This window comes from Benincasa hispida, chromosome 7, assembly GCF_027475165.1.
Source record: "Benincasa hispida cultivar pf3 chromosome 7, pf3_genome.v1.1, whole genome shotgun sequence".
Taxonomy (NCBI): Eukaryota; Viridiplantae; Streptophyta; class Magnoliopsida; order Cucurbitales; family Cucurbitaceae; genus Benincasa; species Benincasa hispida.
Genome location: NC_143484.1, coordinates 41,339,829 through 41,357,961, shown reverse-complemented (window position 1 = coordinate 41,357,961; position 18,133 = coordinate 41,339,829). Strand labels below are relative to the sequence as shown.

General features: G+C 31.9%; 3 protein-coding genes across 3 annotated transcripts; all 3 read left to right on the top strand.

The window, feature by feature from the left end:
• The first annotated feature begins 858 nt into the window (after window positions 1-858).
• Window positions 859-4,022, top strand: PHIP1 (phragmoplastin interacting protein 1). The gene is made up of 4 exons (XM_039035407.2): window positions 859-1,604; window positions 2,184-2,355; window positions 3,173-3,219; window positions 3,307-4,022. The coding sequence occupies exons 1-4, from the start codon at window positions 1,087-1,089 to the stop codon at window positions 3,857-3,859; spliced, it is 1,290 nt and encodes a 429-aa protein (XP_038891335.1). The 5' UTR covers window positions 859-1,086; the 3' UTR covers window positions 3,860-4,022.
• A 2,292-nt stretch (window positions 4,023-6,314) lies between these two features.
• Window positions 6,315-7,599, top strand: LOC120081829 (protein SOSEKI 5-like). Its single transcript, XM_039037003.2, has 3 exons — window positions 6,315-6,690; window positions 6,767-6,836; window positions 6,966-7,599. Exons 1-3 carry the CDS (start codon window positions 6,459-6,461, stop codon window positions 7,498-7,500), a joined length of 837 nt encoding a protein of 278 aa, XP_038892931.2. The 5' UTR covers window positions 6,315-6,458; the 3' UTR covers window positions 7,501-7,599.
• A 4,451-nt stretch (window positions 7,600-12,050) lies between these two features.
• On the top strand, window positions 12,051-17,338 carry LOC120081205 (PIF / Ping-Pong family of plant transposase). The gene is made up of 2 exons (XM_039035906.2): window positions 12,051-12,605; window positions 16,128-17,338. The coding sequence occupies exons 1-2, from the start codon at window positions 12,470-12,472 to the stop codon at window positions 17,168-17,170; spliced, it is 1,179 nt and encodes a 392-aa protein (XP_038891834.2). The 5' UTR covers window positions 12,051-12,469; the 3' UTR covers window positions 17,171-17,338.
• The last annotated feature ends 795 nt before the right edge of the window (window positions 17,339-18,133 follow it).

Below are 18,133 nucleotides of genomic sequence, written 5' to 3'. Positions count from 1 at the left end.
TTAATCTTTTGAAAGTAAATGAGTATTTTTTAAACAAAGTACGAAGTTCAAGATTATTTTCTCTAATTTAACCATATAAGTTTGGTTAATGCACAAATTAACTATTGAATAACTCTATCAAATTTATAAATTTCAATAAAAAAAAAAATAGGTCTAATGTTATTTTTCCTAAAACTTAATTGATTAAAATTAGATTTATGTTTTTTTTTTTTTTAAGAAAGCAACTCCAAAACCAACAAACTATGAAATTACGTCAAGATACACAAGCAACCTAATCCATTGGTAAGATACCAAGAGAAGAGAAAAATCATGCTCTTCCAATACCTTAGACACAAGTGTACCAACACATTATTACAACGTTGCAAATGAGAAAAATGTCACATTACCCAGCTTTTATGCAAAAGATAACACCTCCACGTTGAAAACCCGACTTTAGTGATATCAACAGAGATACTATTAAGTAGGTTTAACAACCTTTAGACATTCAGATTCAATCATAATGTGAAAATTGAGAAAAAATACACGAGGTAAACCATCACAAATAGTCCTTGCTTCCAAAATCTTTTTTATTTTCTTTACTTCCAAAACCTTAACATCATAGCATCATGGAATAAATCTATAATTATGAAGACGTGTATGATGAAAATGTTTGATGAGTCATTGAACGCATAATAGGTTATTTATAAGTCATTAAAATAATAAGAGATTTGTTCAAGAATTTATTATAGGATTAAAATTGTAATATTTTAAATTTAGGATTAATATTATCATATTAATATTAGTATGAAGTGGAATTTGATGAATTAAAAAAAAATAAGGTTAAAATTGACATAACTTCACGAGTTTATAATTAAAATCGATTTTTTTTTTCTCTCCAAAACTAAATTTTAAAAAAAAATGCTAAACCATAAGGAATTAAATTGAAAGTATAGTCCCCAGGAAATTAAGAGATAAACCCCAGCCGCTGCAAATAGGTTTTAGCAGGAAAAATTGGAACCCTCGAGCTCGAATTTCAGTACACCTCTCTGCTTTATTCGTTTGGTTGATTTGATCTCTGTCTCCATTTATGATTCCGCGACTGTGAAGATGGTTTTGTCAAACAAAAAGTTGAAGAAGAAATTGAGAGAAAAGCTAGCCGAATCGCTGATTTCATCAGTCGCCGGAAAAGACTCCAACGGTGATGTTTCCGGTGAACCGGACACAGAATCTCGGCGAAAATCCCTCAAAGAATTATTAGGCACTGTTTGTCGCCATGGACCCAGATTGTCTAAGCGAGAGAAACGAAGAGAATCGCTCATTTTGACAGCTTCAGATGGGAATAAGGATGAGAAGAAGGAAGATGGGAATCGGGGATTGGGGGAGACAAAGAGAGAGAAGAAGAGGAAGAGAGATGAAGGGGCGAAAGAGAAGAATTTGGTTGATGGGTTGGAAGAGAATAATGAGAAGGCCAAAAAGTTGAAGAAGAAAAAGAAGCAGCAGAAGAAGAAGAAGAAGAAGAGTAATAAGAAGGCAAAGAATGGGGAGGAGGAGGAGGAGAAGCAGGGAGAAGTAAGTGGGAATGAAGTGAAAGTGCAGGTTGAAGAAACTCATTATAATATAGGCAGGTAGTTCATTTAACCAATAGCCTCAGCTGTTCTATATCTCAGTAGCTTAACATTTCCTTTTGAACTCTTAGATTGAATGACATTGATGAATTATGATTAATTGATTATGAAGATTTCTAGTGGGTTGGGTGGTCAACTAAACTCTATTATCTCTGCTGGAGAATGAGCATGCTTCTGATTGTTTTAGTCTGTTCATGTTTGGTTTGACATTGATCTGGAAATGGTTTATCTTTGATTATTTACTGCCTATGCTTGAGGAGGGAGAAACTGCATTACTAATATGAAATTGCTGCTTAGGGGAATGGCTTGAGTTTGATTAAGCTTTAAAACTTTTTCTCTTGTGTTAGTTCCTTTGTAGATATTGTGTACACAATAATGCCTATAGATCTGATAGAGTTTAATATGTTGATCTGAGGAATTTTTAATGGTATTGCCTTAGTCCAATCTGTATCATCTAGATTGACAGATGCATTAGTGTTGCGCCCCCCTCCCTCCCTCCCTCCCTCTTGATTGCGTAGAATGTGAAATTAGCTTTTTCTTTTTTGCTGATATTTATTAGTGGTCTGCAATATTCTACAGTGAATTTAATGAAAATTTGGCAACAAAAGTGTATGTTGGAGGCATTCCATATTATTCAACCGAGGACGACATTTGTTGCTTTTTTGAAAGCTGTGGCACTATTACTGAAATTGATTGTATGAAGTTTCCAGAGAGTGGGAAGTTCAGAGGCATTGCAATATTGACTTTCAAGGTATGGTAATCTGATTGATATGAACTTTTATTCTTCTTAATGGGGAAGATCAAACAACTTTTAAAAATGGTTCATGATTTGTGCTTTGTGCCAGATCTTAGTCTAACAGAGTGTGAGGGAGTGCAAATGTGCAACTTGCTTTATGAAGTTAATTGAGGTTAGAAATGAAGATTTAAAAGGCATTATGACGCTAAGATTTCTAAAGTTTAGCCAAATGCCAAGTCATTATTAAAGAATAGTGACATGAACATACAACTAGTTTTCTTATTCTAAAAAGCATATAATATGTCATTTTGACGCACTCCTGCGTAACTAGCATGTCAGACCGTCAAGTTCTAATTGAGAGCTTGGGACTTGTGCTTCGCTTTGTCGTAAATTGATATTGGCCAGATTTCCTCCCCCTTTTTGCCTAGTGAACATCTACTTGCTAATATGTACCATTGAATTAATTGAGCACTTATAAGGACAGAAACCATCTCTTAAGTCAGCTTTTCTTAGTTACCCATTGGCAACATCTTTTGTAATCACCTATAGGTGTTCTACGGTTTCCCATTGATTTCATTTATCAATGAAATTTTCTTTATCAAAAAATCTCTTTTAAGTTTGCTGCATTTGTCTATTTTAGCTTGGATCAGTCGAGATTTCATCACTGTTTACAAGTATCAAAATGTAACTGGTGTGTTCTTCTTTATAATAGAAAATTTTGCTAACCTCTGTTGGGGGTGGCGAGGGGATTTCAGTTTTACTGAATTTTGAATTTCTGGAGGCTAGATTCCTTTGGTTTTATTGTTACCTTACCACTGTTTCCCTTTCGCAGACAGAAGCTGCAGCAAAACGAGCACTAGCGTGGGACGGAGCCGACATGTGAGAATATGAACAATTTGATCTCATGTCACCATTATACTTTCTTACTTAGTTCCACCACCTTATTACAAATTATTTCTTATATAGGGGGGGACTCTTCCTTAAAGTACAGCCCTACAAAGGAACTCGAACAAATAGAGCAGTTGATTTCTCTCCAGCAATCGTGGAAGGCTATAACAGAATCTATCTGGGGAATCTGTCTTGGGATGTAACTGAGGATGATCTAAAGAAACTCTTCGCAAACTGTAAGATTGCATCGATACGTTTTGGCATGGACAAGGAAACAGGGGAGTTTCGTGGCTATGCCCATGTCGATTTCTCTGACAATGTCTCATTAAAAACAGCTCTGAAGTTAGACCAGAACATAATTCACGGCAGACCTGTCAAGATAAGATGTGCAGTTCCAAAGAAAGGAACAGAAAGAAGAGGAGGAGAAGCAGCAGCAGCAGCCGCGGTAGCAGAAACGCATCTGGAAATGCATCCAGACCCTATGCCTGAAACGAAGGAAGCTGCTGAAACTACTGTAGTAAGCTCTGTAAGTGGTAAGATAAGAAGAAGAACATGCTATGAATGTGGTGAAAAAGGCCATCTTTCTTCCCACTGCCCAAAGAAGCAGCTTGTAGATTCAGTCGCAAGTTGAGTACAATGAACCATTTGTTTCTTGTAGGCAGCAAAATTGGACTGTTGAGAATTTTCTTTTGCACTGTATGCTACTGTAATCTCTGATGTTTTGAATTTCACTCACTTACAGAAAGGTTAATATAAATCTAATCTGGCTTGGGAAAAAATATTTTTATATTTAATCAGCTCCCATCTCTTATTGATTATTATTTTCTTCTCATTTCAATTTACATGTGCATTTTGGGTCCAAAATATAACGTGTTTTAAGAATTTGTTTCTTCATTGGAAACTTGGGCTAGGCTGCAGAGGATAGTTTGAAGTGATCTTCTGAGTGCTTAAGAAGTGTTGGTGAAAAAATATTTTTAAACCCTTGGAAAGTAAATTGTCCTCATTTATCCAACTTATGGTTTTATTGAGCTTGGGTTTATGAATTAGTTAATATTTAAATTATGTCAATGAATGAAAATATACATCTCGGACTAGTTCATAAATTTCAATTTTTGTATCTTAAAAGTTTAGGTAGAGGGTTAAAGCTAAATATATCTAAAAGTTACATGTAGTAAGAAAAAAAAATGAGGACATTTACAAGATAAAGTCTAAATAGAGAAATTTTAAAGGCCATATGAATTATGAAATTAGTTAGCCTTTACGTTACAAGTCCGTGTAGATTGACTTTCTAAGTGTTTACAAACACTTATTTAAACACTTAAAAAGTGAACCTAAATGCGCCCTACATGTCATAAATAATTAACCGACCTTATAATTGGAATTAGTAAAGCTACTCAAGAAATATAAGTTTAGCTATAGAAACCTTAAGTTGTGAGAGAGGATGATAGTTGGATATTAATTAATTGGGTATATGTATATATAATTGAGAAGAAAGTTGGTAAGTTGGTGGGTGCGGCGTCCCTAATTTGAGTAGGTGTTTGTAATTTGGAATTTTGTCCATCAGCTTCCATAGTTTCAGCTTCCAAGTTCCAAGTTTTGGGATTTTTCAAATATCCTAAACCCTGATTTTTAGTGTCATGTTCTTCACCAAACAAACCTCTCAATCACTTTCACTTCACAATCATTTCAAATATGGTTTCAAATTCATTTATGTGTTTTGTTTCGTTCTTTCTTGAAAATTGTTTCAAAAAGTCGGTTGGGTAATCATTTCATTTTTAGTTTTTTGTTTTTGAAAGTTAAACATATTTCCTCCACATTTCATACAATAATTTACATCTTACAATGATTGAATTCTTAGCCAAATTCCAAAAACAAAAAAAGTTTTTAAAAGCTACTTTTTTTAGTTTGCAAAATTTGGCTTGGTTTTTTAAACCATTGATAAAAAGTAGATAACAAATGAAAAAATTTGGAAGTAAAAGTATTGTCTATAGACTTGATTTCAAAAAAAAAAAAAAAGTTGATACTATAAATTTGGAAGTGAAAGTAGTAGTTATAGGTTTTTTTTCCCAACAACATGTGGGGTGTAGGGATCGAACCTCTAATCTCAAAGTTGATACTACAAGTTTATGTCAATTTAGCTATACTCATATCAACTATGTAAATAGGAATTCAAACCTTAGAGGCCTTTTTGGGGCACCAATTAGAAGTTGGTGGAATGGGTTATTATAGTCCACTTCGTGTTTGGGGCACCAAATATAAAAATGGTGTGTACGATTATTTGTAAACTATAATTAAGTATAGAAAGTACTATTTCAAAACTCATTTTGCTAAAGTGTTTACTATTTGCTACAATATTTACTATTTTCTACCTATACTCTATTTACTTCTTGGCTACAGTATTTATTATTTCCTATCCAAACAAAAAGAGTTTACACCACAAACACAAACGGACTAAAATAGTCGACACCCCAAACATTAAAAATTAGGGCAAATATCAATTTAGACCCCTAAACTATGGGAGTTGTATCAGTTTAAATCTTAAACTAAAAATTATATCAATTTAAACTTAGAACTTTTGGAGTTATATCAATTTATACCCCAAACTAATAATTGTATCAATTTAAACTTTTATAAATATATCAATTTAAACCCTGATTTTTCATAAGTGTATCTAAATAAAGGTAGTTTATACAATTATGAAAGTTTAGTATTTAAATTGATACAATTATCAAAATTCAGGGTTTAAATTGATATAATTAGTGTGAGGTTTAAATTGATGTCATCCCAAAATTTAAAGTTTAAATTGATACAATTATTGGGTTAGATTTTAAATTGATATAACACTCAAAATTCAAAGTATAAATTGATATTTGTCATAATAATTATAACCCAGGATTATTATAATTTGTCGACTATAATAACTAACTCATTATCTCGAATGCCCTTTTTAGACCTTCAATCGAAGGTAAGACATCATAATGTCTTAATCATTGAGGTATGTTGAATAAAAACATTTATATATTTTATATTGGGTGGAAATAAATATAACACTATTTAAATAAATGATATCTTCGTTATCCTATTTAGGTTTGTAGTCAATAATATATCATAAGCACAAAATTAGTAATATTTATAACCCTAAAGCTTCACGAGCATTTATTACCGTACCATCAATTTGAAGACCTTCTTCTTCTCCTTCTTCTTCCTTTCTTTCAGTCTGCTTCATTTTCATGGCGGTGAACATGGAAGAAAGAAGACAAATATTGACATCAAGTGAATGGCCAAGCAGAGGAACCAGTCTTTATCGTCCTGAACAATCCCAAACCAAAAACATGACAGAATTGAAAACAGAGCCTACAGAAATCATCCCTGTAATATACTACCTCACTCGCCATGGTCAACTCCAGCATCCTCATTTGCTCCAAGTTCCTCTTTCTTCTTCCCACGGACTCTTTCTCAGAGGTAAACTTAACCTTTTCTTCGCTTCATCAAACGATTTCTTTCATTTCTCAATTTTTCAGTCTCATTTGCTTCTTAGATGTGATCAAAAGACTGGATATACTCCGAGGAGAAGGCCTTTCCAGACTGTATTCGTGGTCTTCGAAGCGGTAATTACACCTCTCAGATTCTGTGTTTGTTTCCTGAGATTTTTCTTCTTGGTCTTCGTTTTTTTCATCAATCGAACATAAATTCATTTCATATATTGCAATCGATCGAGGAGTTACTTACGATTTCAGGCGGTATAAAAACGGATACGTATGGCAAGACCTATCAGACGACGATTTGATACATCCATCACAAGGCCAAGAGTACATTCTTAAAGGATCGGAAGTGCAATTGCTGGAGGCGTCTTCGAGTTTCCGATCTTGTGAATCATCATCGTCATTTTCGGAGTCGAAATTTTCTTCAGAGACGAACAATTCGAGCACGGATTCGAGCGTTTCCGTCGCGGTAAACAGGAACAATCGGTCGTGGAATTCGCTGGAAGATATTTGCCGGAACGTAGTGTACAAAGCCAGAATCTCCGGCGAAGGCGGGACGAACGCGGCGACGCAGACCGGTGAGAGGCGACGGAGATGGATGGACGGCGATGCTGCGGAGGAATGCGGCGGAGAGGGATTTTCAAATTCTGAAGTTCGAAGAAGGGAGAGCTTGACGTCTGTTGATTGTGATGGAGCGGCGGATTTGAGGGATCGGACGGCTGGGAAGAGTAATAGGTGGAAGGCATCAACGGTTCTGATGCAGTTGATCAAGTGTAACATTCAAAATTAAATGGGTTTATTTCTTTTTTTTAAGATTTCAATATATTTTCTCAAGCAAAGTATAACCATTTTGGGTTCTTATGTTTTAATGAAATGGTATTTCTTTAAACGATATGACCAATTTATAATTGTTTATTTTAGTACAATTGGGATATAAGAATTTAAACTTTACCTTCAAAGAAAAGGAATTGATGTAGCAAGTTAAGTTCATGACTAGATAAATCGACATAAAAGGTAACGATGCGACTCTCTCAAGACTATTAAAAGTGTCATTTCTTTATATATGCATAAACTTGAAAGTAAACCCTTTGCAACTTAAGCAAAAAGAATTAAACCATTTTTATAAAGTAAAAAATTTCAACAAAAATATAAGTTTAAATAACATAAAACCTTAGTTCAGATACCTCTAAAATTATAAAGCAAAATTGAAAATTTTGCATAAAGTGTTTAATAGTGTAAATACTAGAAGTCTAGGTTCAAACATTAAGACTTCGTTTAAAACTTGAAAACATGAATGGAAGCATCTATCTGGTCCTAGTGGCACAGTTACGGATTCTTTTTGTCATTCATTGGTCTGTCTTTGCCTTTATCTGAAAAACATATCATAATCAAATATGAGTGTAAAAGTACTCGGTAAGTAACCCCACTACTAAGGTTAGACTTTATTTTCATATCCAATAAATGCAATCATACTAGTAGAACATGCATACATCAATTAATCATAGATGACTATCTAGTGAATGATTTCACTCATTCTAACATGCATCTGGTGGCTCGAAAAGCACACAAACATAGTAGGAGAACACCCAATAATATAGTAGAAAATTTGTTGACTTCTAGTAACATAGTAGTGTTAGGAGGGTAAACCATCACCTACTAACTTAACATACAACATATTACCAACTGGTCCCACAACATAAACACATAATGCATAACGCAATTCGGTTAGACATTCATTGACAAATCATAACAAATTCTCAAGGTTTTATATCACGCTTCCAAGATTCTCTTAATCAAAAGCATTACTATCAACTAAGTCGTCAAGAACGTTGGCCTTCAAGTAATAGTCACTTTCCTTAGGACTAAGCCCATATATTTTATTCAAACAATCAAGCTTCTCTTTGTCTTGAACAAAATTTTGAATCAACCTAAACATAAACCAATACAATATCAATCTTTAAATACTTTAAAAAAAAAAAAACTCTATTTATAGGTTAATGACTTCTTTATATTTAATCCGAAATATGAATTTTAGTTTAAAAAAAATTAATAATATCTAATTCCTTTTTTTTTTTTTTTTTTTTTTACCGTTTTGTCTATTTTATCTTGACAGTAAAAAATAAATAAAATTGCATTTTAAAACTAGGAATAATGCTTCTGTATTTTTCTTTAATTTATATGAGGGGAAAAAAATCAATTTATATCATTTTTTCATCCTAAACTTTCATTCTCATTCAATTACATATCCAACTTTGATGAGAGTTTTTTAACTTTTAACTTTAACCAGCATTGTAACTTTAACATTTTAATAAGTTTTCATCTGAAAGATTGTCAATAAGAAAAAGTAATTTCACATATGTTCAACAAATGTATAATACAAGATTTAAGAGACAAGTGACATTATTAAAGAAAATTAAGAAGATATTCAATAGTTAATTTATACAATGATTAGCTTAATTTTGTACCAAACTTGATTGATTAAATCTAATTTTAGAGATTTTAAAATTATATTTTGTTAAAATAAGTGAATAAATTAATAAACATGGAATAGATGATAAATTGTAATATTTATCTAAGTTTAGAACCTCAATTTGATGAAATTTAAACCTTGTAGTAAAAATTGATTCCACTTAAAGGAAATATAAAATGTTGCCTTTTCTTTTTCCCTGTTGATATTATAACATATCATTGTTCTATCCAAATGTTGGGCACATCAACCACATTAACAAAATGATGAATACTTTTCTTCAAATTTTATGACATTTTTTTCTCCAAAAGCTTTTTAAGCCCAAGCCCATGTATCACTTAAAGGTCCAAGCCCAACTAACTCACAAACAAGAAAATAATTTTAAGCCGTTGGTATTTGCTTGAAGAAGAATTCCCATTGGTAGTCAAAGAATATATAGCAAAAATTTTAATTTACTTTCCATTTGTCTTAATTATACTATTTTTACCTTCATCGGTATGAGCTAGTGTTGATACATTATTGATATACTTTTTTACAATATGTTGATAGGGGAGGAAGAAATCAAATCTTAATCTCGAAATCGATAGTACAAACGCGATGCTGGTTAATTTGTACTCATTTTTGTTATTAATGGTATACTACCAATACACCAATGTTATAACTTAAATGAGTTGTAAATGAGTGTTAGTATGTTATCGATATACTTTGAGATATTTTATATGTATTTTGAACGAGTATTAATATACTGTTAAAACACCAATAATGATCTATATTTTAAATGAATTTTGAATGATTGTTGATAAATTTAATGAACACCAATGTTTGAAATTACATTTTGAATGAGTGTTGATATATTGTTTAATACTGATGAGATGTACTTGAATTTTTTTTAATGAGTAATTATATTATTTATATTATCTTTTAAATGAATTTTGAATGAATATTGATATTTTATTGATACACTAATTTTATTATTGAAATTGAAATTGAAATAAGTGTGATGAGAATAAACTGTTTACCCCACAATGGAATGATATAAAAATTTAAAATCCGACTTGAAATAGACTCTGGGAGCATTTGGAGACACGAGTTAGATATGTTTAATTCTCTTTAAACTTACATTTTAGTCATGTCCGACCTTCGTCGATTCATTCATTAAGGCCCTTTTTTTAGACCCGTTTTTTCTATTCTTGCAACTACCTTATTTTAATGGAATTCAATGAACTTTTAGGCCAAAGCCAACATCTTATTTTGTTTGGTCTTAATTTCACATCTTAAAATTCACTTTAATAGGATAAGCCTCTTCCTAGATAAAGCAACATTATTCAAGCGACTCTACTTCAAAAACAAATGTAGCTTTATATAATTATACCATCTTAACTAGTTTTATTATTGTATATTTCGAGTCATTATTATTATTATTATTAAAGAGCAAGACTGAATTAATTTTATCTTATTATTATTTCAACCATACATTATTTCAAAATATCTATTTTTTTTTTTAAATTTTGATATGATTGTTTTTTCATACCTATTAATTCACACGTATATATCGATGCAATTAATATATCAATACATAAATTAAAGTAAAAAATTATATGAATTTAACTTTCAAATGATCAACAATAGAAAAAAAAAAGAAAATATATACTACAAAATTGAACTTTCAATTATTTCAAATTAAAGTTGAATATGTCAAACATAATGTCATGGGAAGAAAAATGTATTTTATAACAAAATCCATATAATATTTTCTCAAAAGAAATCCATATAATATATGACGTATTTTAAATGAACAAAATAATATTTATGTTCATTATTTTTTTTTATAACATTTATGTGAAATTGAAGTAGTCATTACGTCCAGTCTTAAGCAAATTGTGGGTTCAAATTTGCTACACATTAAAATAGAAAATGAAGGCTCCAAATAAAAAATGGCATCTTGTCACTTATACTAAATTTATTTTATAGAACATTATATTACAGTTTTTTTTTTTAAAAAAAAAATCAAACTTACCATTTATAAAAGAAAACAATTACAGACTTGCTCAAAACAATGATTAAAATATCAATCTATGTGTTAATTTATATATTAAAAACTAATCAATACCTTCAATCTCTTTTTATAAATACCATAAATATAAAGAAATATCATTTATTAATCTCAATATGAAGATATAGACTAATGATAAGATAAATTTAGTTTCAACTTAATTATTAATTTAAATGTCTTAAAAATTGAGATTTTCAAAAATAAAAAAATAAATAAAACTGTTTATACAAAATAGCAAAATTTAATATTCTTTAGTAGAAATTAATAGAAGTTTATCCGTATCTATCAATGATTGAAAATGATATAAGTCTATGATTTATACTATGAAATAGATGCGAATAGACTATTTATCATTTTTTTTTCTATTTCGATAAATAGTACATTTTTTCTATCTGAGAAATTTTTCTTATTCAAATCTTGATATCAACATTAGCAACAATATTTTAATCCTTAATTTAGAATAACTTCTCTAAACAAGTCCCACATTATAATATCATACTATATGAACTTTATGTTATTGGGTTATTGGGATGATTATGTCAACACAAATTTCTTGCATTAGTTCATGGGGTTTTGAGTTAGATAATCCACTACTTAGATTATTAGAACATAAAAATTTTGTCCCAACAAAAATATTAAGACAACAGATCAGAAGAACATATAGGAAAAAAAAAAAAAAAAAAATTCATCATCAACACACACAAGAAGGAAAGATATGAACTTGCCAATATCCGTCTCTCGTTTTTTTTTTCCCCAATTTTTATTTTTTTTATTTTTTTTTTCTTTTTAACCTTTTCTTCGGCTACATTGTCCTTCCCCCAACATGATGTAATTGGCCAATGCATCACTTTTCTTTTCCTTATTATTTTTTTTTTTTACAACTTCCTTTGCCTGTGCCTTTGCCTTCTTCCAAACTCTCTCTATTTCATATTCTTCCATTTATTATTGCATGCTTTGAAATCAATACCAGAAGAAACAACATATACCCATCAATACCAAACATATCTTTTTAACCCAAATAACCTGAAACACCCCATTACTACTGCATCTTCCCCTTCCCTTTTGGTTTTTCCAAAATGCTTCTCTACTTCTTTTGCTACCCTTTTGTGTCATTGCTTCATAAACTTCGAATCTGAGAGCTTTCTTCATGTGAATTCTATTGTACTCTTCGATTCTCTTGGTGGGTTCTTGTGGGTGTTTCATATTTTCGCTTATTTTTGCTTCTTTTTCGACTTTCGAATGGGACCCATTAGAGGGTTCAAGAGAAAGAAGAAGGTAGAGAAAAAGGTTGACCAAAATGTCTTCGCTGCTGCTTCACTATCGTCTCAGCTCCAGCCCTTGGATTGGTGGGATGAGTTCTCCCAGAGGATTACTGGTAAAACTAGTTTTTGCTTCCTCTTCGAACTCTGCCTCTTAATTTTACTCTCTGTTGCTCTTTTTGTTGAATTTGTGCATTGCCATTGCTCGTTGTTTCTTTCTGTTTATTGGGTCTGTCGACTGAATTCTCTTGTGTTTTAGTGAGGTTTTTGGCCGGCGGTGGAATGTAGTGTTTAATAATCATATATCTTCGGTTGTGCGTTTAAATATTGAGTTCTGCAATTATAGAACCGTGATGTTGTTTCTTGTAATCTGTAAAATTTTGAAGTTTTTCTTTGACATCTTATAACTTTGTGAGGGTCAGAAGGGGCAGCCTGTTGAAGTGATCTTATGAGCATTACTGCTTTTGGAAATCTGTGGAGATGGATAAAATCTGTTCAGCAGTAGTTATTGACTTTGATATGTTAGTTCACTTGATAATTGATGTGTACAAGTAGTGGCTACTCACTTAGCTGGTTTATAGAGTGTTAACTTGTGATGTGTTGTGATGATCTTCTTTTTTTCTCACTGAATTGTTGAAATCTGATGAAGTTGGTGTGGTAAGTTTTTGTTGCCAAGGAGTTGTTCTTTCCAAATTTTGTTTAGGACATTGTTCGATTTCACTCTGTGATATCTTTAATTGATTGGATTATTATGCCATATCTTCATTGAGATGAATCTTTATATAGAAATAATGGCAATGCTGCTTTAAGAATGGATATTATTGACACTATTACTGATTGATTATTGTATTTTTTATATATTTTTTTTCTTAGCTGCTCCTACTTTTTTGAGCTTTGTTGTTCTTAGTTATGTTTGCTAATTTCATGACTTAAACTTCCTCTTTGTTTTAATTAACTGGCTAGATTATCTGGTTTGGGACGTTAGCTTAATCTATGGGTCATATTCAACAAAGTTTTAGGAATAAGTAAAATTGATTTCTTATATATTGACTTTCTCCCCTGACATTCACATAGTATAGAAATTCTCCATTTGGCACTATTCATTTTTATGGATCGAATTCTAAAAGAATTGTTTCACAACTCCTAGTTCCATCTGAAAAGGCCTTCTTCTGTTGGGCAAGCACGGGTAGGCTTTCCATCATATATATGAATTTTATTCCCAAAATATCCTCTTGATTTTCTTTGGTAGCAGCAGCAATGACTTCTAAATTCTAATATAACATAAATATGTACTATATCATCAATTAATTGATCTTTAGCCAACATCAATTGGAAGTTCGTATATAATCTTTTGTCTCAGCATTGCTGGCAATAAACATCTTTAGAGAATTAAGTCCACTGTGATCCACAACTCTTGTTTTCTTCTTTATTGATTCATATTAAAGAAATCACTCTTGAGTATAGTATATTGAAGTTAGAATCAGTCATCTGTTGATATTTGTAAGAAGGCCATTGAGATATGGAAGGATGTCTCTGAAAGTAATAGTGTAGAATTGTACATAATACAGGGGGGGATGAACAGTATTCGACCTCAAGTATGGGTTTTTTAGGGTCTGTTGTTGTATGTGTATGGAAAACAAGAGAAATAAATTAATATTTGTTCATGTCGATATAGTATGTTAGAATTTAGAGGGCATGCTAAACAATGAGGTTTAGAGAGCTAATTTTTCTTGGTTAGTATTATTGTTCTATTGTTAAATAATCATAGTTGATGGCCGTCAAATTCAATTCATTACACATAGTTGTATACTACAATGCAACCTGATTTAGGTAGAATTTTAGAATATTGTTCTAGAGATAAGACTTTTGTATCTTAGACAAACCCTTTATAATGTTCACTTATTAATTTAAGCTATAAACTTCTTTATCTGGTTGTTTTAGAGGCATCTTGAAAATGGATAAGTTTAAGTTCCGATTTGATATAATAGTGATGCTGCAATGCATAAAAGATCATAGAAAACCATACTCTTGGATCTCTTCCACGTGGTCAAGATTTGTTTCCAGTTTCAACCTACTGATATGGATAAGTGCTCAAGATTTGTTTTTGGTATTCCAGACATGCATATTTTCTTTATAATCTGTATTTTTCGCTAACACTTTTCAGGAGTTTAGAATTTTACAAGAAATCTATAATTTTAGGACAGCCCATATTTTTAGTATGTATTCTTGATTGAATTTCACAAATGAGACAGAATTTTTTTAGCACGTGTAAAAAAAATTAAGACCGACCCCATCATTGGAAAACACATTTGAGAATTTTATCAATTTCTAAATGTCCCTGACAGATAATATTGTTTCTTGACGTGTAAAAGCCTTATTAGGACAACAGTTCTTGACGATTTTTTGAGTGAAAGAATCAAGAATGGATGTAAAACCAGATTTCTCAAATTTGTTCTCTTATGATCCCTTGAAACTAGAGTTTATACAAGATATTAGAACTCAAGGACATAGTTCTATAACCTAATAGAATTGATTCTGTTCAAGTAAGGTCATTATTTATACAAAATTTAGTAATCAATATATTTTTTTTCATTAGCAGTAAGTTCATCAGTTTTATCACTATCTATCCTCCATTTTTCTTGCCCATTGTCTTTTATAGTATATCAGCATTCTTTTCAAATTGGACCTATACTTCTTCCATGTCACAATTGCTCTCTATTATACTAAAAAGATGTTTCAGGCACCTATTAGCAAATATTCTTATTTGGCCTATTCGAACACAATCATTTTCGAATATGCATCAACTAGATGAGCTGACAACCAAACAACAATAGATCAAACTTCAATCCAAATTCCCAGAAATACTTAGAAGTTTGGCAACGGAAGCAGCAGGTTTAATATTTCTTGATTTGAAGTTATTGGAGAACCTAACAACATGATCAAAGTGGGCGGATTTGGTTAGATATTAGTAAAACCAGAAGGCTAAATGAGCTTCATGTACCAAAAATTAACACATGCTGATGTTCAGTTTTATTAGATACCAGCAATTCTTTTTACATATTCAATGTTTTGAAATGTTGGTTACGGTTTAAGATGATTTGGACTTCATAAACTGAATGTACACTACATATTAGTTCATGTGAAGGGTTTAACTTTTTATTGTTAGAGATTTTTCTGTAGCATTAATCTATGTGCTAAAATAGAAGTTCTCACTCATGTCAATGTTGAGTAAGTCATTGGCCTGTTGTCACAGTTAGCAGTTACTTTGTTCTGGCCACGATTTACGATGCAATAAGTAAATCTTTACTTTTAGTTTAATATCAAAGGATTTGACTAAATGTGTGGTCAAATGACTTCGTCAGATTATTATCTGAATTAACTACAGCATCTCTTCTGGCTTATTGCTCACAAAATTTTACGTCAATCTTTGTTTAGTGATCATTGAGTTGGATATCTTGATCTGATATTAATTAGCATCACTAATAATGTCAATTGTTATACCTTTACTATGAATTATCTTCTCTCTATCTATCATACCTGGAAAAGTACCATGGCAGCAGTAAAGAGTTTTTCTTAGTATCAGAACATTTGCTGCAGGGACTGATATATCTTTTGTCCTTATGTTTGCCTCCAATCAGGGCCATTATCTCAGTCAAAGAATACCAAATTTGAATCGGTTTTCAAAATTTCAAGAAAGACATTCAGCTATATCTGTTCTCTTGTTAAGGAAGTTATGATGGCTAAAACTTCAAATTTTACAGACTTAAATGGCAAGCCTTTGTCTCTAAATGATCAAGTCGCTGTTGCTCTTAGGCGACTTTGCTCTGGTGAATCGTTATCTAATATTGGTGAGTCGTTTGGAATGAATCAATCATCAGTTTCTCAAATAACTTGGCGTTTCGTGGAGGCAATGGAAGAGAAAGGCCTCCACCATCTCTCGTGGCCTTCAACAGAAGAAGATATGGATCAGATAAAGTCCAAGTTTAAGAAAATCAGAGGTCTTCCTAATTGTTGCGGTGTAATCGAAACGACGCACATTATGATGACTTTGCCAACGACAGAATCTGCAAATGGCATCTGGCTTGACCGTGAGAAAAACTGCAGCATGATCTTGCAAGTGATTGTAGACCCAGAAATGAGATTCTGTGACATCATCACAGGTTGGCCAGGAAGTTTGAGCGACGCTCTTGTGCTCCAAAGCTCGGGATTTTTTAAACTTTCACAAGACAGCGAGCGGTTGAATGGCAAGAAGATGAAGCTCTCGGAGAGTTCAGAACTAGGAGAGTATATAATAGGAGACTCTGGTTTTCCCCTCTTGCCATGGCTACTAACTCCTTATCAAGGGAAAGGCCTTTCAGATTATCAGACCGAGTTCAATAAGCGGCATTTCGCCACCAGGTTGGTGGCTCAAAGGGCATTGACAAGGTTGAAAGAGATGTGGAAGATCATTAAAGGGGTAATGTGGAAGCCTGACAAACATAGACTACCAAGGATCATTCTTGTTTGCTGCTTGCTTCACAATATAGTGATCGATATGGAGGACGAGGTGCAAGACGAAATGCCCTTGTCTCATCATCACGATCCAAGTTACCGACAACAAAGTTGTGAATTCGTCGACAATACTGCTTCCATCGCAAGGGAGAAGCTTTCGATGTACTTATCTGGAAAGTTACCACCCTAAGGGAATCTCGTCCCGCGTGAGAACATTCTTTTTCCTCTCTTTGCTTCCTTTTGATAGATTGATCTGTGTTGTTGTGTATTCAAATTCTGATGCTCTACATGTCCGAATTGTTATTCACTAATTTAAGTGTTATGGTTGACATAAATATAATTCATAGTTCAATGTCTAGATATCTGGTGAATATGGTTTGCTAAACAGATACCCAGCTTCATTTTCCACAAACATTATGCTGTTTGGCAGCCCTTTTTTTTTCTTTTTAAAAAAATTATTATTATATATGATATCTCAGATTTCATGTGTAGAATTAAGGTTCTATTTGGTAAACATTTGATTTTTTGTTTTTATTTTTGAAAATTAAGTCTATTTCATCTACATTTCTTACAATAATCTACATCTTTCTTAAGTACAATGGTTGAATTCTTAGCCAAATTTCTAAAACAAAAACTACTTTTTGAAAGCTACTTTTTTTAGTTCTCAAAATTTGACTTGGTTTTTTAAACCATTGGTAAAAAGTAGATAACAAAGGAAGAAATTTAGAGGTAGAAGTAGTGTTTATAGGTTTAATTTTCAAAAACAAAAACAAAAAACAAATTAGTTACGAAACAATAAATCTAAGCAAACTGTTTGAAACTTTGAGCTGAAGAAATTTCACCATGGCAACTGTTTTTTGCTCCTCTGATGATATGTTTACCGTTTCCACTTTTAACTTGCTTGTTTTACAATGTTCTGATGTGTTGGGTTTTTTGTGTCTGCATCTTTTATCTGTGAACATTTTACTGGAAATGTTGGTTTGCATTTATAGAACCGAACCATCAAACAAAGCTCGGATTGACTATTTTATTTCTCCGACGAGTGTTCTCCTTCAAGAGTTCAAGTTTTATGAATATGTGTCTTTTTAAATTTTGAATATTCTATCGGTGATAACATATCTATGAATATTTATAGGTTAAAAATTACTTTTAG